Source organism: Salvelinus namaycush, chromosome 20 (genome assembly GCF_016432855.1).
Source record: "Salvelinus namaycush isolate Seneca chromosome 20, SaNama_1.0, whole genome shotgun sequence".
NCBI classification, from domain to species: domain Eukaryota; kingdom Metazoa; phylum Chordata; class Actinopteri; order Salmoniformes; family Salmonidae; genus Salvelinus; species Salvelinus namaycush.
The window spans coordinates 41,756,863-41,778,947 of record NC_052326.1 but is presented as its reverse complement, the minus strand read 5'-3'; the positions used below and the strand labels follow the sequence as shown (position 1 = coordinate 41,778,947).

At 42.6% G+C, this 22,085-nt stretch overlaps 2 protein-coding genes across 2 annotated transcripts; both read right to left on the bottom strand.

The window, feature by feature from the left end:
* Nucleotides 1-673: 673 nt before the first annotated feature.
* Nucleotides 674-6,445, bottom strand: LOC120065371 (tumor suppressor candidate 2-like). Its single transcript, XM_039016314.1, has 4 exons — nt 6,313-6,445; nt 3,871-4,160; nt 2,262-2,382; nt 674-1,953 (listed from the first exon to the last, which is right to left on the bottom strand). The coding sequence occupies exons 2-4, from the start codon at nt 4,023-4,025 to the stop codon at nt 1,888-1,890; spliced, it is 342 nt and encodes a 113-aa protein (XP_038872242.1). The 5' UTR covers nt 4,026-4,160; nt 6,313-6,445; the 3' UTR covers nt 674-1,887.
* Nucleotides 6,446-7,713: 1,268 nt separating this feature from the next.
* On the bottom strand, nt 7,714-10,687 carry LOC120064830 (ras association domain-containing protein 1-like; the record flags this gene model as incomplete). The annotated part of the gene is given in 4 exon segments (XM_039015427.1): nt 7,714-7,863; nt 8,040-8,152; nt 8,479-8,641; nt 10,592-10,687. Coding segments are annotated over 4 exon segments (522 nt in total), but the record flags the coding sequence as incomplete, so codon positions are not given.
* Nucleotides 10,688-22,085: the final 11,398 nt, after the last annotated feature.

Genomic DNA, 22,085 nt, shown 5'->3' with positions numbered 1-22,085 from the left:
ACTAACAGTGATGTAAACACATTTGTGCACAGAATGAGAGAAATAAGCTTTTTGTGCATATGGAACTTTTATGGGATTTTTATTTAAGCTCATGAAACATGGGACCAACACTTTAAATGTTGGGTTTATTTTTGTTCATTGTATGAGAAATCAGTGTTTGAGGACCGTGTTGGGCGCACACGTGGCCAGGGAGACAGCAACCTTGCCTTAGGTCCAGCTCTGACTTGACTCCTTTGGGTTGGCGAGCCAAAGCGGATTATTATGTTCAGATGGTGATGGAAACAAATGTATAAAAAACTACAAACAGGCATACCTAAACTAAAGAGCCTACATCAAAACGAAAGGCCTCATGGCCACCAAACCAACCCAACAGCCTCATGGCTCTCAAGCTGGGACACTGACTATTGACCACCTGAATTGGCAGCACCTGGTGTGCTTATCAACCAGGCTCAACACCTGGACAAGGTTGCTGCTGCACCCTGGTGGGGGAATGGAGTGTGGAAGTGGTAGTGAGCTGTAGTGTGCTGTCTAAACTAAGTAACCTATTCCATAACACTATCCATGAACACAGATGTGGGGAGAAGAGAACACAGAGAAATTCCACAGTTGAAAGAGGGAGACATCAGTTTGTGTAATGGTGTGTAGAAGACAAAGGGACCACGACCCGACTGGATACATTTTGAGTTGTAATTAAAAACAATGCCATTGTAACAGTTATAATAAATTAACAGTGAAATGTATCGCACTAAAGCAGTGAAGGAACAGAGGACTTTCCCAGGGGGACTCAAGTTCTTGCTTCTCTGTACATGTGTCTGATGCCTGGGCCCGTGCTAAAAAAAAGCAATTCAGTAGGATTGCAGATCTAGGATCAGACCCCAGCCCCCCCCCAGTCCCTTTAATGTTAATGTGATTCACTATGATGATCTCAAAGGTTAAAACTGATTCTAGATCAGCGCATACTCAAACGTTTCATAACTACAAGCCCTGGTCTTGACACCATGATCACCACAGCCAGTCAAACATCACAACACATCACATTAAGATCAGCTTAGATCACATTGGCCACCAATTGTCTAGCTCCATCATGGGGAAATGACAGAAGCAGAGCCATCGTCATGCATGGTGGAAATTATATCAAGCCATGGCGTTTTTTAAAAACTTGTAAACATAAAATGTGCATTAAATATTCCTATATCTCTGACCTCAGGATATGGCCCTAATAGTTGAAGCCCTATCATTACTCTGGAAGCTCTGAAGACTGAACAGGTATCGGAAAATCTCACCCCTTAATACGTACAGATGGTAAATTAACTCTCTAGGGCGGGGTTTAAAGATATAGGATTGCCGGCCTATTCTGAGACACACTACTCTACTTAACAGCCCATGGTTCAACTCAAATTGTCCCATTACATTCTCCTTACAAAGTACAATGGATCCTCCTACAAGAGCACACTGCTGCTGTGAGACAGGCAGACAAGCTGTTGTCACAATTCATTCCATATCCACTAACACACATACTGTATATATTGAATAGGTTGAGGGTAACGGGAGCATAATTATGTCTTCAGCCATCTTAACCGACGTGTTTCACAGATCATCGACGGTCTCCGTAAGTGGCCACATACTACTTTGTGTAACGTGACTGCACACAGGCCACACTTTACAGAGTCCACATGCAGGGGCTCAACACAATCATGTGTTTAGACAGCCTGTCTATCATCACAGGTCAGGGCTCCTGCCAAACATCATCACAGGGAGACCACGGTGGTTTAGAGGAGGGTAGGTGGAGGGCTTCAGGGTAAAGTATAGGTGGAGAGGGAAACAGGGGGACGGAGTTGACACATTGGCTAGTCTGAGTCTGGTCTCAAAACGTGGCTCCAGGCTTCATCAAACCTCACAGAGAACGACAGGGAAATCCACATGGATGCAGGGGTGCTCCAGCTTTATGGTTCCCTATATGGAAAACCCCCCCAAAAGAGACAGAATGATGAACACAACTAAAACTAAAGCACATGATCATTAAGTTAGCTACCTAAACATTCAGATGAGAGATCAGGATATTGCCATATCGGATATACTGGTGTGGGGGTGTGACAATTTTCATCATGCATACTAGGGGGGTGTCCAATAGAGTTTATTGGACAAATTCAGATAGGGTGAAACAGGGAAGTTTCTGTTTGCTTCCATTTGGTTGCTAGCGAATACACCCCTGAATTTTGTATTCCAAATGGGGGCCGTTACCTGACAGAGGGGGCTGTTACCTGAGGTATGAGGTTTTTCTGGATCTTCTTCAGTTTGGCCCTCTTGCGGCCGTTCTTCGTCACAACCGTCTCCTCATAGAACTCGTGGGCCAGGTCTCCATCCTCGTCAAAGTACAGGGAGCTGAAAGTAGATAAGACATAAGGGTTACTGCTGGGTGTGGTCTGGTCTGATTAATCAGGCTGTAATACACAATTGGTATATACAGCCTTGGACTAATTCCTGCAAAATCGTGTAAAATGTTCCTTACAAGCCAGAATGTTGAATATAATATAATCTTACTCTACCAATTGTCTGAGGTTTATCCTTCAGCTGCTTGAAATTTTTGACAAAATATCCACAGGAAAGTATTGTTTATCACAACTTTTTAGAGAGCCGGGTTGTTTCAGTTCAGTACCAAGGAAAGTTTGTTTTATATTCTATATTCTGTTCTCTCATTAATAGCTATTGAACCAAGCATTCCATGACAATGAACAATTGTACAGTCTGAATTAGGGGAGGATGGAGAACATATATATAAATGTTCATTGTCATGGCATGCTTGGTTCAATAGCTATTGACAAGAGAAAACCAAATATCCAACATAAAACAAACTTTACTTTGGTGCTGAACCGAACCATACACCTACTGGCTCTCTAAAAGTTGAGTAAACAATACTTTCCTGTAGATATTTGGTCAAATTTCAAGCAGCTAAAGTTCAAACCACACAGACAACCAGTAGAGTAAGTTTAAATGTCATTTTATTCAACATTCTTTCTTGTAAGGAACATTTAAATGATTTTGCAAGCATTAGTTTGAGGCTGTATATACCAATTAATTGTGTTACAGCGTGATTAATCAGACTAGGTGTTGTCCACAGATACACTACCGGTCAAAAGTTTTAGAACAACTACTCATTCAAGGGTTTTTCTTTATTTTCTACATTGTTGAATAATAGTGAAGACATCAAAACTATGAAATAACACATGGAATCATGTAGTAACCAACAAAAGTGTCATATAAAATACATTGATTTGTTTTTGAGATTCTTCAAATAGCCACCCTTTGCCTTAATGACAACTTTGCACACTCTTTTCAGCGGCAAGGACTGGGAGACTAGTCAGGATCGAGGGAAAGATGATCGGAGCAAAGTACAGAGAGATCCTTGGTGAAAACCTGCTCCAGAGTGCTCAGGAACTCAGACTGGGGCGAAGGTTCACCTTCCAACAGGACAACGACCCTAAGCACACAACCAAGACAACGACCCTAAGCACACAACCAAGACAACGCAGGAGTGGCTTCGGGACAAGTCTCAGAGACCTGAAAATAGCTGCACAGCGACACTCACCATCCAACCTGACAGAGCTTGAGAGGATCTGCAGAGAAGAATGAGAGAAACACCCCAAATACTGGTGTGCCAAGCTTGTAGAGTCATACCCAAGAAGACAGGGTATGCTACAATTTCTAAAAACCTGTTATTGCTTTGTCATATGGGGTATTGTGTGTGTGTAGATTGAGGGAATTTAAACAAAATCTGTTTTAGAATAAGTCTTACGTAACAAAATGTGGAAAAAGTGAAGGGGTCTGAATACTTTCCGAATGCACTATAGCTACTTATGATGCTATATTTACCTTCGTCTGGTAAACACGAAGGGCGTCGCACTTCGGAAACTTTGGAGCCTCGCCAGCGACTGTGCGTCGACTCCCTCTTTGGTTGGATCACCATCAACACTGCCTGAACCAGCAAAAGGCCAATAACCTTTGGTTTTGGAGCCACTACCTCCCATCTTCAACTGTAGGACATTATTTTCTTGGCCAGACTGCACCCAGGAGAGATGTAGCTAGTTGGTGCTCGATGAAGGTGTTGACAGTTCGAGACAGGGACGTTGTTTATCAAGTAGAAGACAGTAGCTAGCTAGAATCTAAAGGAATTACAGAGAAAGGAAGTTACTAGAAGCTAGATATTGATGAATGGTGACAAAAGTTTCCCTGGCAGCTGCTGATTTTGCTAGAGACCACATTACCTGCAATCTTAGCTATGTTGACATATTTTGCTAGCTAGCTAGCTATTTGTGACTATTTAGCATGAGTTAGTGGTCTTTCATCTAGTATTCTATACTCAAGCAATAAGGCCAGATGGGGTGTGGTATGTGGCCAATATACCATGACTAAGGGCTGTTCAAGATCACAACACGGAGTGCCTGGATACAGCCCTTAGCCGTGCTATATTGGCCATACACCACAGACCCCCAAGGTGCTTTATTGCTATTATAAACTGGTTACCAACGAAATTAGAACAGTAAAAATAAATGTCATGCCCGTGGTATACAGTCTGTTATACAACAGGTGCTTCTAATCCTGAATGCTCATTGGTTAAAACCGCCTTCCAGCCGGTGTCTATTCCACAAATTACCACCAGCTAAATCTATGACGTTAAAATGTCCATTTACTCTGTTCCATCTGACTACGCAATCCACTCTCTCATCAACCCAGCCGGGCAATATATAAACTTGGATCTCCACTATAAAAAGCATCTAGACATTATCTCACATTTATGGGCTCCCGAGTGGAGCAGGGGTTAAAGGCACTGCATCTCAGTGCTAGAGTCACTACAGATCCTGGTTCGATTCCAGGCTGTATCACAACCGGACGTGATTGGGAGTCCCAGCTTTCCCATTGTAATGGGAATGTCAAGAGTCAGGACGAGATACAGCGTTTCTCAGCCAGTCAAAATTATGAATCAGATGGCATTGTTTTTACAGATATATACAAAGAAATGTCAATTGAAAAAAGCTACAATGAAAGAAAGTGCAGCTAGTTTACACTTTACAGCTTCAGTTTGAAGTGATTGTGTTAGCTGTGTTGTTGGTTAGCTCCTCTGAACAACAGTGTCCTGACGAGAGAGCACATGTTCTATGCCAGGCAAAATCTCATCTCATTTGCTCATTGTTATGGATGTATCCAAATAAATGTCACGAGAAAGCAGCTTAAACAAATGCAGCTACTGTTGTTATTCTGGCTGCACTGTTTGACGTGACGAAGTTAGCCATAGTTGGCTAGCTAGCAGCCAGTATGGCAATGGAACATTTAGAGCAAAAGACTGGGATACATAGATACAGATCCATAGATACAGAACAAAAAGACTGAACGACTGTCTCTGGCAACCGAACTGATAGAACGAAAGACCAGCCAGCTTGGGCAGCAACACATTGTCAGGACTATATCTTGTGGAAGGATGAAAGAGTATGAATACATTCATCAAAATAACAATGAAAATATGTCAATCATTACTTGAATATGTTGCTAACCCGTTGTATAAAATAGACTCTCGTCCCTAACACCCCATGCCAATATACCCTCCAAACAACAGCTTCTCGGTCATTGTCAATTATAAACTTGGTGGCTCAGCCCTGAATGCTAATTGGCTGACAGCCATGGTATATCAGACCCTAGACCACAGGTATGACAACATTTATTTTTACTGTTTTAATTACTTTTGGAACCAGTTTATAATAGCAATAAGGCACCTTGGTGGTCTGTGGTATATGGCCAATATACCACGGCTAAGCGCTGTATCCAGGCATTCCGTGTTGCGTCTTGATTCAGAACAACCGTTAGCCGTGGTATATTGGCCATATTGCCTAAATATACCACGGCTGTCAGGCAATCAGCATTCAGGCCTCGAACCACCCAGTTTTTTTTTTTTTTTTAACATAGCAAACGAGCATGGTAGGATTTGAGGCTGGCGTTAGTTTCCCAAACCAAAGTAGTTTAGCTAGCTGTTAGCGAGCTGTTTACACCAACGACGTCCTGTCATCATCCGTAGCTATCTAGCCGACGGCTCACTTTATAACTTTCCTGTTAAATAGCAGCATGTCATATCTGAAACAGGTTGAAGTATTGAGCTTGGCAGAACATTCCAGCGTGTCTGAGGCGGTGATATGCTAGTTGTAGCTAAGGCCCTTGAGAATATCAGATAGCTAGCTACAAAACGCCATACTTGCTGTCAATACGTGCTGTCACGTTTCCATTTGATTTGTTACATGCTTGAAAGCGCATTCACTATCGCCATACCCAGAGTAATTTCAGCTTGATGTCGATTGAAATCTAGGAGGTGGCAACTTCCTTTGACGACGAATGCCTTCAAAACACAAACAGCTCTCTCACGCTGAAAAAGCTAGCCACAGCTTTCAGCCTCTCCCTCACTTCCGTCAAATGGAGGGAATGTACTTGCGTCACTTCCAGTCTATTTTTTTAAAAACTTTCCTTGTTGGGAAGGAAAGGAGATGAGGAAAGAGAGCAGATAAGCAAAATAGTCTACTTTAAAGTGGGTGATGTAACGTTAAGTCATAATAACAACACTGATAACAAAATAAATATTCAATGACTTATCTTTTTATTATTAGTGGAAATATGAACACTGCAAAATAGATTCATTTCCTTAGATATGTAATTTCCATAATAAAACATGCATGACACTGGCTAATTAAAAGTTTAAAGGATTTATCTGAGTAATTTTGACAGATGGCTTCCCAGAAAGCTGGGCCATGTGCAGTAGGAAGAAAATATTTTTGAAACAGGGAGAGACCTATACTGTCCCTGTAAGAACACAGAATTTTTTTCCCGATTTAAATACATTTTTTCTACAGTATGCCCTACTGAACACAACCCTGGTCTAAAACGGTTGTCAAGTTTCATCACACGTCCCTAAACTAAGATAGAAATCTAGAGAAAGCCCACAACAGATTGGCATGTCAGACGCATTCAATGATCCCTTTATTAACAAGGGGAATTATTAGAGTAACAACAGCTCAATACAATTAAATCTTCAGTTATCGCAACCTCCCCCAACATCTGAGCAGCAGAATACATTTTCCCAGTGGAAAAACTCCAGTTCTCCAGTTAAGCAGTGTCCAGACCAGGACATCTCCTGGGTGTCCAGTCAATGACTTTATCGTCTGTCCTTACTCCTCAGACAACTTCTTCCAGTCGTTCACAGTAGTGCCCAATCCAGGCCACACAACACCCATAGTAGTAGTCCACTGGTTTGCACTAAATATCTCTACCTTCTCTCCTAGCTATGTCCCTGGGCTTGTTCGACATTGCAGCTGACAGTGCAGGCGACTGCCGACTAACTCATCTACAAATAACAACTCATTATTATTTGTAGATCAGTCAGTCAGTCACAATTTACCCATGATACATTACAATGTTGATCCTCTCGAACACGGCCAAAGTCTGTCTCAAGGACATGTTCATGATTGATCTCTGACTTCCTGTCTCTCCCCCTATCTAACCCCCTTTGGCCGTAGTTGCCATCTACAGCTGCAGAGGTTGTTGTGCTGTGCTCTATCTGCTACATCAAGGACAGCTCTAAAGACCTTTGAACTCAGAATGGCATATTGTGTACCATGCTCCTGGTGGCTGCTGGTCAATAGTGTGCATGCCTCTCCACCATGATGCCATTACATCACATCAGCCGGGGGTGGTGATGCTGGCCATTGCCTCCTTCACCCTGTCCCAGCCCAGAGCGTAGCGCTTGATGATCTGCCGGACGTGTTCCTCCTCCTCACGCTGAAGGATCCGCAGGAAATTGTGCAACTCAGGGAAGCTGAATGCATCCCACTGTGGGAGAGAGAGTAACTCAATCTCAATGCAATAAAGTTACATTACAGAGTTACATAGTCTGTCAACACTTTACAATACACATAATTTTCAGTATTGTGCATATGAGAGCCCTCTTTGTGTATTTTTTGGACATAGAAATACATTTTATTTCTATGGTTTTGAAGATGACTCACATTGACCTCACCAGTCTAATTCTCTTTCAACACCAGACTGAGGACTATCTCATTAGGTCCGGCACACAGACGCAGGTGGAGCGGCCGCTCGTCAGACATCTTACGGAGGTATACTGGAAAAGTAAAACAAAGAAAGAGACAGAGAGAGATACATAGCCATAATATGACTTTTGAAGAGTCTCTATTCCTTTGATACTTTTTTGAGTTGAATGTTTACTGTTAATTTTTGATTGTTTATTTACATTTTGGCAATGTAAACATGTTTCCCATGCCAATAAATGAAATGAATTGAATTGAATTGAATTGAGAGAGAGAGAGAGAGAGAGAGAGAGAATTGACCCGGACATTTTCATACGTTGTGTTTGGTATCATATTAAGTGGAATGATTTGAGCATGTTCATGACAGTGCATTTAGGTTATATTGCTTATGGACACTTACTCTGGTTTTGACGTTCACTGCGCTCAAACAGGGCGAACTTGGCCGGGTTGTCCACCACAGTGAATTTGTTGAGCAGGGCCTCTATGACCTCTCGTACCTGTGTCCTGGAGCTTATGTGCAGGTGTTTGGCTGTGTCTTTGGGGAGGTAGAAAGAGGTCCGGCACTTCAGCCGGAAGTGTCACACAACACAATGCCCCAGATTGGCATGCTTACTGCAGGAATGTGCAATTTGCATGCTTACTGCAGGAATGTGCACCATAGCAGTTGCCAGAGAATTTCATGTTCATCTCCCTGCCATAAGCCGCCTCCAACATTGTTTTAGAGAATTTGTCAGTTCGTCCAACCGGCCTCACAACTGCAGACCACATGTAACCACGACAGCCCAGGACCTCCACATCCGGCTTCTTCACCTGCGGGATCGTCTGAGACCAGCAACCCGGACAGCTGAAAACATTGTGGGTTTGCACAACCAAAGAATTTCAGCACAAACTGTCAGAAACCGTCTCAGGGAAGCTCATCTGCATGCTCATCGTCCTCACCAGGGTCTTGACCTGACTGCAGTTCTGCGTCATAACCGACTTCAGTGGGCAAATGCTCACCTTCGATGGCCACTGGCATGCTGGAGAACTGTGCGCTTCACGGATGAATCCCGGTATCAACTGTACCGGGCAGATGGCAAACAGCGTGTATGGCATTGTGTGAACGAGCGGTTTGCTTTGTGAACTGTGTCCCATGGTGGCGGTGGGGTTATGGAATGGGCAGGTATAAAGTACGGACAACGAACACAATTGCATTTTATTGATGTCAATTTGAATGCACATAGATACCGTGACGAGATCCTGAGGCCCATTGTCGTGCCATTCATCCGCCGCCATAACCTCATGTTTCAGCATGATAATGCACGGCCCCATGTCCATGGATCTGTAAACAATTCCTGGAAGCTGAAAATATCCCAGTTCTTCCATGGCCTGCATTACTCACCAGACATGTCACCCATTGAGCATGTTTGGGATGCTCTGGATCAAAGTGTATGACAGCGTGTTTCAGTTCCCAACAATATCCAGCAACTTCGCACAGCCATTGAAGTGGAGTGGGACAACATTCCATAGGAGATGTGTCATGCTGCATGAGGCAAATGGTGGTCACACCAGATACTAACTGGTTTTCTGATCCACGCCCCTACTCTTTTATAAAAGGTATCTGTGACTAACAGATGCATATCTGTATTCCCAGTTATGAGAAATCCATAGATTAGGGCCTAATTTATTTATTTCAATTGACTGATTTCCTTACATGCTGACCACACCGCTCACGTCGCGTGCGTGATAGTTGCAAAATAAATGCACACATACATGTTATTCAATCATTGCACCCATACTGCTCGCGAGCGTCTGCGTGGCCAGGCGCTAAAATAGAAATAGGTTCTATTTGTGACGCTCAACGCGCTGCAAGTCCGGCCTCTCCCATCTCCTCATTGGTTTTTAAGAGGATATACCAACGTGCCATCTCCTCATTGGTGTTTAGAAGCAAATACCCACGTGGGTGATTGAAAGATTAATTTAGGTCCACACTACAGTTGGTTGTAGTAATGCTGTAAAGTTGGTTGCCAACTGCAATACAAAGTCCAAAGAAGAAAAATAAGCCTGAAGTAAGGAGGAGAGATAACGAGAAACAAATTTGTTTTTCCGTTTTAGCTGTGGATTAAATGTCGGAGTTGAGGACCTTGTGCATTTCAGGTAAAATAACAACCCAATGTTTATAATCCAGGACAAATTAGCTAAGAACAGCAAGCTAGCTAGCTAAATTGCCATAAATGTTAAATGCTTTTTGACCTGTCCCCAAATTAATATAATTGGTTCAGAGTTTGATTTGATATTTCAACCTGATCGTTTCTGGTGTCCGGTTTGGTCAGCATGTTATATGAACTGTAACTCAGTAAAATCTTTGAAATTGTTGCATGTTGTGTTTATATTTTTGTAGAGTGTATTAACCACATACATATACAGGACACCCGGACATAAGGGGTCAGCAACTCATTTACAAAGCGAGGTTAACTGGCCATTCGACACAGGTTTGTGTGTGTGTGTGTGTACATTCATTGACATTTACATACCAGCACCATGTAGAGATTGCTGTTGATTTGAGCATTGAATTCCTTCACCTTCTGCTGGATGTCACCGACAGAAAGCACTCGTTTCCCCCAGTCAATAGGTTAAATCTGAAATAGAGGAGAGGAATGTGAGTATCAAAACAATTCTCCTAGGACCTATTCCTGTGGTCTGGCTGTAGGCTCACAAGCTAACCAACCACAAGAGGTCAGCAAAGAGCTTACTTGTGTTGTTCTACAGCTTTATTATACACCTGCTCTATCAGTGATCTCCTAAATGTAATTTTTTTCATGAAACAAGTGATTTTTGGGGCATGTGGTAAATAAACGTGTTCTACGTCCCTTCCGTGTACAGTAGTTAGTTGTACAAAAGTATCCTATGTCCTCATCTGGCATTACTTTTTCACATGATAATACAACCTCTCTTTCTGTCCAGTAAACAGCGAGTTCACTCCCTTGGGTTTAAAGACAGGTGCATGAAGCAGCTGGAAGCTGGCCAACCTTGCTCTCTCCACCCCCTCCCTACCAAGTCCAGCTAGCAATCACATCAGGAAACCCTGCCTTCCCCAAGAACAGAGGAGAGGAAGTCATATCTCTGCCAGTTCCAACCAGCATATTAAACATTTCCACACAGCAACACAAGTTCTCTTTGCATCAATTCTCCAATGTCTCATGCAAAACCAAAATAATTCCCAGCTGGGAAAAAAGCAATACACACTGTGCCAGTGTGGAGCTTTGTATGCACAAACATCTCAGACTACCTGACCCAACTCTGTGTTACAGAGAGTTTCTGCGTATGTGGTACTTTCTTGCATCAAATGGCAATAGCATGAGAACATAATAATACTAGTAGATAGCCATAGGGTAATATTGAGACTGTTGAAGACTGGGGGCCATGCCACCATGACACAGCATTATGCAAATGAGCTGAACGCTGTTCACCTTGAAACTACTGTAGCTAATAGAGTTAAGTGGTATCACTCAGCATGAAATTAATGGACATATCCATTATTCAAATAATTGGAGGGGACAAAACATAGGGGACAAAAGCCTATATTTCCGTTCCCCTATAATTTGTTTAAGTCAATGTGTTGTTATGCGTTAATAACATTAAGACTACACTACCCAGCAGGCTATGTGGGGGGCAGGTGGTTGAAGAGTGCTTTGGATGGCTAAACAAGGAGTTTTCTAGCTGAAGAACGGTTGAAGTCGGAAGTTTACATACACCTTAGCCAAATACATTTAAACTCAGTTTTTCACAATTCCTGACATTTAATCCTTGTAAAAATGCCCTGTCTTAGGTCAGTTAGGATCACCACTTTATTATAAGAATGTGAAATGTCAGAATAAAAGTAGAGAGAATGATTAATTTCAGCTTTTATTTCTTTCATCACATTCCAAGTGTGTCAGAAGTTTACATACACACAATTAGTATTTGGTAGCATTGCCTTTAAATTGTTTAACTTTGGTCAAACGTTTCGGCTAGCCTTCCATAAGCTTCCCACAATAAGTTGGGTGAATTTTGGCCCATTCCCCCTGACAGAGCTGGTGTAACTGAGTCAGGTTTGTAGGCCTCTTTGCTCGCACACACTTTTTCATTCTGCCCAAAAACCTTCTATGGGATTGAGGTCAGGGCTTCATGATGGCCATTCCAATACCTTGACGTTGTTGTCCTTAAGCCATTTTGCCACAACTTTGGAAATATGCTTGGGGTCATTGTACATTTGGAAGACCCGTTTGCGACCAAGCTTTAACTTCCTGACTGATGTCTTGAGATGTTGCTTCAATATATCCACATACTTTTCCTACCTCATGATGCCATCTATTTTGTGAAGTGCACCAGTCCCTCCTGCAGCAAAGCACCCTCATAACATGATGCTGCCACTCCAGTGCTTCATGGTTGGGATGGTGTTCTTTGGCTTGCAAGCCTCCCCCTTTTTCCTCCAAACATAACGATGGTCATTATGGCCAAACAATTCTATTTTTGTTTCATCAGCCCAGAGGACATTACTCCAAAAAGTACGATCTTTGTCCTCATGTGCAGTTGCAAACCGTAGTCTGGTTATTTTCTGGCGGTTTTAGAGCAGTGGCTTCTTCCTTCATCAGCGGCCTTTCAGGTTATGTCGATATAGGACTCGTTTTACTGTGGATATAGATACATTTGTACCTGTTTCCTCCAGCATCTTCACAAGGTCTTTTGCTATTGTTCTTGGATTGATTTGCACTTTTCGCACCAAAGTACGTTCATCTGTAGGAGACAGAATGCATCTCCTTCTTGAGCGGTATGACGGCTGCGTTGTCCCATGGTGTTTATACTTGCGTACTATTGTTTGTACAGATGAACGTGGTACCTTCAGGCGTTTGGAAATTGCTCCCAAGGATGAACCAGACTTGTGGAGGTCTACAATTTATTTTCTGAGGTCTTGGAGGATTTATTTAGATTTTCCCATGATGTCAAACAAAGAGGCATTGAGTTTGAAGGTAGGCCTTGAAATACATCCACAGGTAGACCTCCAATTGACTCAAATGATGTCAATTAGCCTATCAGAAGCTTCTAAAGCCATGATATCATTTTCTGGAATTTTCCAAGCTGTTTAAAGGCACTTAGTGTATGTAAACTTCTGACCCACTGGAATTGTGATACAGTGAATTATACGTGAAATAATCTGTCTGTAAACAATTGTTGGAAAAATGACTCGTGTCATGCACAAAGTAGATGTCCTAACCGACTTGCCAAAACTATAGTTTGTTAACAAGAAATTTTGAAATTTGTGGAGTGTTTTAATGACTCCAACCTAAGTGTATGTAAACTTTCAACTTCAACTGTATATGTTCATTAAAAGTAGTTAAACCTACCCCACGGTTTGTCATTATACAAGAAGCAAACATAACATGGTGTCAGATTGGTAGTCGCTATGATGAGACAGAGAAAAGAAAGGAGTAACTCTGCAAATTTCCGCGACGAAAATTGAACTTTCTACCACAAGTCAAGTGACGTGAGTAGTTGAAGATGCTAGCTTGCAACGAGCCGCAGCAGCGAGAGTGATAGCAGCGAGAGCGAGGCTGCATTGGAATCTGTTGACGAGCAAGTTGATGAGCAACATACCGAAGTAAGAGAAATTGACACTGTACCTGTTTCCCGTCATGGATAGGCGTAATCCTCCTACTCCTATGCAGTAGGAGGTGGTGAGAGAGCATGGCGCCGACAGAGATGGTTCGAGCTTCGAGTTCTTAGGAAACTATGCAGTATTTTGTATTTTTAATGTATTATTTCTTACATTGTTACCCCAAGAAATCTTATTACATACAGCCGGGAAGAACTATTGGATATAAGAGCAACGTCAACTTACCAACATTACGATCAACAATACGACTTTCCCAAAGCAGATCCTCTGTTCGGACCACCACCCAGGACAATGGAGCTAATTCCAGTAGGCGATCCAAAACAACAACACCGCAGAAGGAGCAGACGAAGTGGCCACCTGGCCAGGCCCCATAGATGTGCACATCGTACACCGCTCTCGAGTATACTACTAGCCAATGTGCAGTCTCTTGACAACAAGGTATACGAAATTAGAGCAAGGGTTGCCTTCCAGAGAGACATCAGAGATTGTAACATTCTCTGTTTCACTGAAACATGGCTCTCTCGGGATATGTTGTCGAAATTGGTTCAGCCACCGGGCTTCTCCATGCATCACACCAACAGAGATAAACAACTCTCTGGGAAAAGGAAGGGCGGAGGTGTATGCTTTATGATTAACGACTCATGGTGTAATCATAACAACATACAGGAACTCAAGTCCTCCTGCTCACACGATCTAGAATTCCTTACAATCATGTACCGGCCATTTTACCTACCAAGAGAATTCTCGTCAGTTATAGTCACAGCTGTGTACATTCCCCCTCAAGCAGACACCAAGACGGCTGTCAAGGAACTTTACTGGACTATATGCAAACTGGAAACCATACATCCTGAGGCTGCAGTTATTGTAGCTGGGGATTTTAACAAATCAAATTGGAGAACAAGTCTGCCTAAATTCTTCCAGCATATTGAATACGCTACGCGCATGCGCAATACCCTCGACCACTGCTACTCTAACTTCCGCGATGCATGCAAAGCCCTCCCCCGAACTCCTCGGCAAATCTTACCACGACGCCATCTTGCTCCTTCCCTCTTATAGGCAGAAACTCAAACAGGATGTACCAGTGATGAGAACCATTCAACGCTGGTCCGACCAATCGGAAGCCACGCTTCAAGATTGTTTTGATCACGCGGACTGGAATATGTTTCGGTCAGCCTCAAAGAACAACATCGTCCTATACGCTGACTTGGTGAGTGCGTTTATGAAGAAGTGCATTGGAGATGCTGTACCCACTGTGACTATTAAAACCTACCCTAACCAGAAACCATGGATGGATGGCGGCATTCGCGCAAAACTGAAAGCGCGATCCACCACATTTAACCATGGAAAGAGGTCTGGGAATATGTCTGAATATAAACAGTGTAGCTATTCCCTCCGCAAGGCAATCAAAGAAGCAAAATGCCAGTACAGGGACAAGGTGGAGTCGCAACTCAACGGCTCAGACACGAGATGTATGTGGCAGGGTCTACAGGAAATCATGGACTACAAAAAGAAATACAGCCACGTCACGGACACGGACACGTCAAGAAGAGATTCAAGCAGAGATTCAATATATACCTAGCAGCCACGTCACGTCACGGACACGTCAAGCAGAGATTCAAGCAGAGATTCAATATATACCTAGCATCCAGTGGAGCAGGGGGAGATGATGACAAATTGAAAGCCTCCATTTTTCTGCATGTTATTGGAGAGGATGCATTGGACATTTACAATAGCTTTCAGCTAGACGAGGCAAACTTGACATTGACTGTGCTAATGGCTAAATTTGAGGAGTACTTTGTACCAAGCCTGTACGTCATGTTTGAGAGATTCAAGTTTCTCTCATGATCAGAAACAGGGAGTTAGTTTTGACCAGTATTTGGCTGAGCTGAACACTGAGCAAAACGTGTGAATTTGAAAATCTGAAAGACTAACTAGTGAAAGACAGGATAGTCTGTGGCATACTTGATAGACTCAAGGAGAGATTGCTGCGTGAGCAAGATTTAACTTTGGATAAAGCAGTGAATGTGTTGAGCAGCTGAAACCACAAGAGCACAAGCTAAAGAGCTGCGTAGGGATGAGACGTCAGTGCATGCAATAAAAAGAGAGGAGCACCACACACAGAACGCCTTACAAAACATAAACAAGCAAAAGAGAGAAATGTGGAAAATGTGGATTCATCCACAAGCCAAAAAATTGCCCTGCCAATGGAAAATCATGTAAAAATAATAATTTCTCAAAATTCTGCAAAGCTGAGGCTGCAAAGAAAAAGGTTCACACAATCAAGGAGGAGACTGAAGAATTCTTTGTTGATTCTGTGGAAATATGCAAGGCAGTAAAAGCTGAATGGATTGTGCCATTGACTGTGAATGAAACTATAATACCATTCAAGCTTGATACTGCAGCACAGGAAAACCTCTTGTCGCTGGATGACTACAAAACACTGAAAGTGAAGAGCAAAATACACCCGGTTCAAGGTTAATCAAGGTTACTGGTTATACTGGGAAGAACGTACCAGTCAAAGGAAGCTAGCTGCATAGTAACTTTACAGCACAAAGAAAAACTTCAAAGTACAGCTGCTGAACGTGAAAAATATTGTACAGCCTATTCTAGGATTCATTGCATGTGAAAAGCTCAATTTGTTGAAAAGAGTGTATGTAGTGACATCACAGACTGAAAATTACCAATAATCACTACTGGCTGAGAACGAGGATGTGTTTGAGGGTCTGTCACGTTCGTAATAAGGACGGGACCAAGGCGCAGCGTGTGTTGAGTTCCACATCTTTATTTGCAGTGAAACTTCTCAAAAAACAATAGTTTTGCGTGTGGTGCTACAAGCACAAGTGGTGCTACAAGCACAAACACAAATAATATCCCACAAACACAGGTGGGAAAAATGGCTACCTAAATATGATCCCCAATTAGAGGCAACGAATACCAGCTGCCTCTAATTGGGAAACATACAAAACACCAACATAGAAATATTGAACTAGAACACCCCCTAGTCACGCCCTGACCTACTACACCATAGAGAACCAAGGGCTCTCTATGGTCAGGGCATGACAGGGTCTTGGATGTTTACCAGGAGAGCACAAAATATGTACTGATGAAAAAATGACTCCAGTTGTGCATGCATGCAGAAAAGTTCCATTTGCACTGAGGAAAAGGTTCAGGAGGAACTGGGACGCAAGGAAAAGATGGATGTCATCACAAAAATGGATGAACCTACAGTGGGTAAGCTCACTGGTTATTTTGGGGAAAAAGAACGGCGATCTCAGGATATGTCTAGACCCAAGAGATCTCAACAAAGCAATCAAGAGAGAGCATTTCAAGTTGCCAACCAGAGAAGAGATAATGTCGCAGTTTCCTGGAGCAAAGTGGTTCAGTAAGATTGATCAGGATTCTGGCAAATGAAGCTAGATGATGCAAGCTCAAGGCTATGCACATTCAACACACCTTAGGGTAGGTACAGATTTCTTCGTCTACCATATGGGATTCCCTCAGCGCCAGAGGTCTACCACAAGACAATCCACATTATCTTCAAGCACATTTTAGGAGTGGAGACCATGATGGATGACATCATCGTCTGGAGGTCCATAAAAGAAGAACACGGTGCGAGAGTGAATCAAGTGCTGGAAAGTCAACCTAAAACTAAACAAGGATAAAAGCGAGTTTGGTGTGAAAACACTTACCTTTGTGGGAGATGTACTTTCAGAGGATGGAGTCAAACCAGACCCGAGGAAAACATCAACCATCAACAACATGGAGCGCCCGAAGAACAAGGACGACGTGAGATGCTTCATGGGCATGATCACCTACCTTGCAAAGTTCATACCGCAACTGTCAGCACAGTCCGCTCCACTCAGATGTCTCTGGAACAGAAAAACAAATGAGAATGGTCCCATGAGCAGGAAAACTGCTTCAAAAACATAAAGAAGACAATCACAGTTGAGCCAGTGCTCAGGTTCTATGATCCAGAGAAAAGCACAAGGATTTCTGCAGTCGCATCACAGTTTGATCTGGGAGCAGTTCTTCTGCAACGGCATGACGACAAATGGAAACCCGTTGCTTATGTGTCCAGAGCCTTGACAGGCGCAGAGACAAGTTATGCACAAATAGAGAAAGAACTACTGGCGAGCACATACGCATGCGAAAGGTTTCACCAATATGTCTACGGACAAGACTTCAAAGAAACCGACCACAAACCATTGGTGTCAATCATGTCTAAGCCACTGAATGATTGTCCAATGAGAATCCAGAGAACGTTGATCAGACTGCAAAAGTATGATGTGAAGATCATCTATGCCCCGGGAAAGTTCATGTTCGCCGCTCTTTCTCGAGCAGTCGACAAGAAAGAGAGCTTTTGACACACAGTAAAACACTGAGATTCAGGCCTACGTCGACATGATCGTAGCATCACTTCCTGTGTCTTCTGAGAGAATGGAGCAGATCAAAAGAGAGACCGCAGCGGACCAAACAACGACAGGGTTGAAAGAAACAATACTGATAGGATGGCCCGCACAGAAAAACAACTGTCCAAGGAGAATACAAGATTACTGGATGTGCAGAGCAGTGCTCACCGTTGTGGATGGCATAGTGTTCAAAGGCAACAAGATTGTCATTTCCATGGCACTACGCAAAGAAATGCTACAGAAAATACACAAGGGCCATTTGGGTGAGGAAAAATGCAAACGACAAGCACGAGAATTAATGTACTGGCCAAGAATGAACCAGGAAATCAGGCAGACCACTGTTTCATGTGAACAGTGTTTGACATACAGGCCAAAGCAGCAAGCAGAGCCGCTAATGCCTTATCCAGTACCCAACAAACCCTACTACAAAGTTGGAGTTGACCTTTTTGACTGCAATGGCAAAAGTCACATTGTTGTTACCGACTACTACTCAAACTACCCTGAAGTAGCAACACTGCCAACTACCTCCAGCAAAGCTGTAATCACCTACCTGAAATCAGTCTTCGCAAGACATGGGGTTGTGTCTGAACTGTACTTAGACAATGGCCCGCAGTTCTCAAGTTCCGAATTACGATCGTTTGTTAACGATTGGGGATTCCGACACAACAGCAGAGAATTCAGTCATAATTGTCAAAGGTCTGATGAAAAAGGCACATGATGGAAAGGAGGATTAAAAATCCCCCAAAATCTGATGATCTACCGCAGCGCACTGCTGCAGAACGGACTTTCACCTGGACAAATGTTGATGGGACGTTGCATAAGAACCAACCTACCCATCCATGAGGACTTGCTAAAACCCAGAGGTGCTCACAAAGTCAATCTCGAAGGAAAAACTGAATGACTCCAAGACATCACTACAGGAACCTGGTTGAAGCAAGGGTGCGTGCGGAGAGAAGTTGCACCGCGATCCTATGAGATCCAAACAGAGCATGGATCACAACTGAGACGAAACAGAGTGGATCTAAGGCTGCAGCCATTCACTCAAGGGACTGAGGATCATCAGGAGGATACTGCTGAAGCGCCTTTAGCAATGGAGAATTCAGTCAGAACAGTTGGACAACGAACGCTGTCCAACTGTTTCAGGAAGCACTTCAGCAGAACGACCAAAAAGGACTGTCAGAACCCCTGTAAGGCTTATTGAGAATTGCACACAAAAAAAAAAGAAGAAAAGGGGCACCTGGACTGAATGTTTTTGTTTATGTGAAAAGAAATAGAGCCACAATAGAGTATTGTTGGACAGACTGCATTTAGTTGAAAAACAATTATAATATGGTGAAAGAAATGTTTGTTATTGAAAATGGCATGTTATGCAGGTTGGGTAAACAATGTGATGTTACATGTTTAGTTACAGAGAAAAGTAGTTTTCTTCAAGGAAGGAAGATGTGTTATGTGTTAATAACATTAAGACTACGTTACCCAGCAGGCTATGCAGGGGCAGGTGGTTGAAGAATGCCTTGCATGGCAAAACATGGAGTTTTCTAGCTGAAGTATATGTTCATTAAAAGTAGTTAAACCTACACCGCGGTTTGTCATTATACATACAAGGAGCAAACATAATAGTCACTGTATATCAAAAAGTAGCATATCCATGTAGAAAATCCTATTAAGCCAGCTTACACTCAGAACTAAAGAAACTACATTGTTTTTAAAACAGACTACAATGCAGTCCATCGACAAAGGCATAGTCCTGAGAAAATAAAGGCATTTTTGGGGGGGGGTAGTATGTTATCTTATTAACTTGATAGACCAGACTTCTTAGTCTTTTTTTAAATTGCCGCGGACGCCTCACTGTTTTCCTTTTGACTTCGATAAAGACGGATGTTGAAAAACTGCGATTCCATCTCATCCTGGCTTCAGTATCCGCTGCTGGTCGCGCTGCCCCACGTCATCTCAAATGATGGGGTCTTTTCCATTGCCTCGTTTAATTCCATATCTCTATGTTACAATGTTAACGGATTTGTGCGTCCCTCACCAATTGTCATCAATTCTCAAAATCATAGCCTAGGTAATTATTAAATTATATCCACTCGAGAGAAACTTGTAAATTCAATTTAACAATAAGCTCATCAATAAACATTATAATATTCTACCATTCCTATTACTACTCTACTTGTCCCGTTACATCAGTCCCTCACATGATTTACATTTGATGGGGAGTCCGCATGTGGTCCATGAGCCCCAACCATTGCCACTCCCCGACCGTGAAATGAACGCACTGAAAGAGTGTCTACCCCCTCCTTATTTCCCAAAAATGACCAACCCGAATGTTCAGCTGTGACAGCGATTGCTCTTATGGTCATTTACCACAACACCAACAGTCAAACCACCATTAACACCATAGGATAAATAACTGAGGAGCATGGTGTTTTCAAACTATAGTCTAGTTCGGACTCGTGTTCTGTCAATAACTGACTAAAACAGAAAGTATGTAGCAGAACTGACTAGTGTTGAATAATAGATGAAAATGTATTGACTTTATTATTTTATTAGTTATGCATTTAAGGAGATATTTTCTGTGGTGCAAAATTAGAACAGCTGTTTTATTGTGGTGTTACTAAGAAAACTCCTCCTCTCCACCCTTCTAAATTGTTTGCAGAGGCTCTGGCCATCTTGACAGGCAGGCAGCCTCAGGAGTTTGGTAATAAAATCTCTATCTCTGTGAGCATATGGCACTCTGAAACTATAGGCTCTAAAAGCAGTAGGCCTAGATCAGTGGTTCCCAAACTTTTTATAGTCCCGTACCCCTTCAAACATTCAACCTCCAGCTGCGTACCCCCTCAAGCACCAGGGTCAGCCGTACCCCTTCAAACATTCAACCTCCAGCTGCGTACCCCCTCTAGCACCAGGGTCAGCTGCGTACCCCCTCTAGCACCAGGGTCAGCGCACTCTCAAATGTTGTTTTTTGCCGTCATTGTAAGCCTTCCACAAACACACTATACCATACATTTATTAAACATAAGAATGAGTGTGAGTTTTTGTCACAACCCAGCTCGTGGGAAGTGACAAAGAGCTCTTATAGGACCAGGGCACAAATAATAATATAATAATAATCAATCATTTTACTCTTTATTGAGCCATCTTATATATAAAACATTTTTTTAATTGAAAATTGTGAATAGCTCACCACAGGTTAATGAGAAGTGTGTGCTTGAAAGGATGCACATAACTCTGCAATGTTGGGTTGTATTGGAGAGAATCTCAGTCTTTGATCATTTTCCACACACAATCTGTGCCTGTATTTAGTTTTCATGCTAGTGAGGGCCGAGAATCCACTCTCACATAGGTACGTGGTTGCAAAGACATCAGTGTCTTAACAGCGCGATTGGCCAAGGCAGGATACTCTGAACGCAGCCCAATCGAGAAATCTGGCAGTGGCTTCTGATTAAATAAAATTTTCACAGAACCTCTTGTTGCAATTTCGATGAGACTCTCTTGTTCAGATATCGGTAAGTGGACTGGAGGCATGGCATGAAAGGGATAACGAATCCAGTTGTTTGTGTCATCCGTTTCGGGAAAGTACCTGCGTAATTGCGCACCCAACTCACTCAGGTGCTTCGCTATATCACATTTGACATTTTCTGTAAGCTTGAGTTCATTTGCACACAAAAAATCATACAATGATGGAAAGACCTGTGTGTTGTCCTTGTTAATGCAGACAGAGAAGAGCTCCAACTTCTTAATCATAGCCTCAATTTTGTCCCTCACATTGAATATAGTTGCAGAGAGTCCCTGTAATCCTAGATTCAGATCATTCAGGCGAGAAAAAACATCACCCAGATAGGCGAGTCGTGTGAGAAACTCTTCATCATGCAAGCGGTCAGACAAGTGAAAATCATGGTCAGTAAAGAAAACTTTAAGCTTGTCTCTCAATTTTAAAAAACATGTCAATACTTTGCCCTTTGATAA

Excerpts from the sequence above, each read along its gene's own strand:
- LOC120065371 (XM_039016314.1), bottom strand. The coding sequence starts at position 4,025 with ATGGGAGGTAGTGGCTCCAAAACCAAAGGTTATTGGCCTTTTGCTGGT. Across the intron at positions 2,383-3,870 it reads TTCGTGTTTACCAGACGAAG|CTCCCTGTACTTTGACGAGG; the intron begins GTAAATATAGCA and ends ATCTACTTTCAG. Across the intron at positions 1,954-2,261 it reads AGAAAAACCTCATACCTCAG|GGAACCATAAAGCTGGAGCA; the intron begins GTAACAGCCCCC and ends TTTTCCATATAG.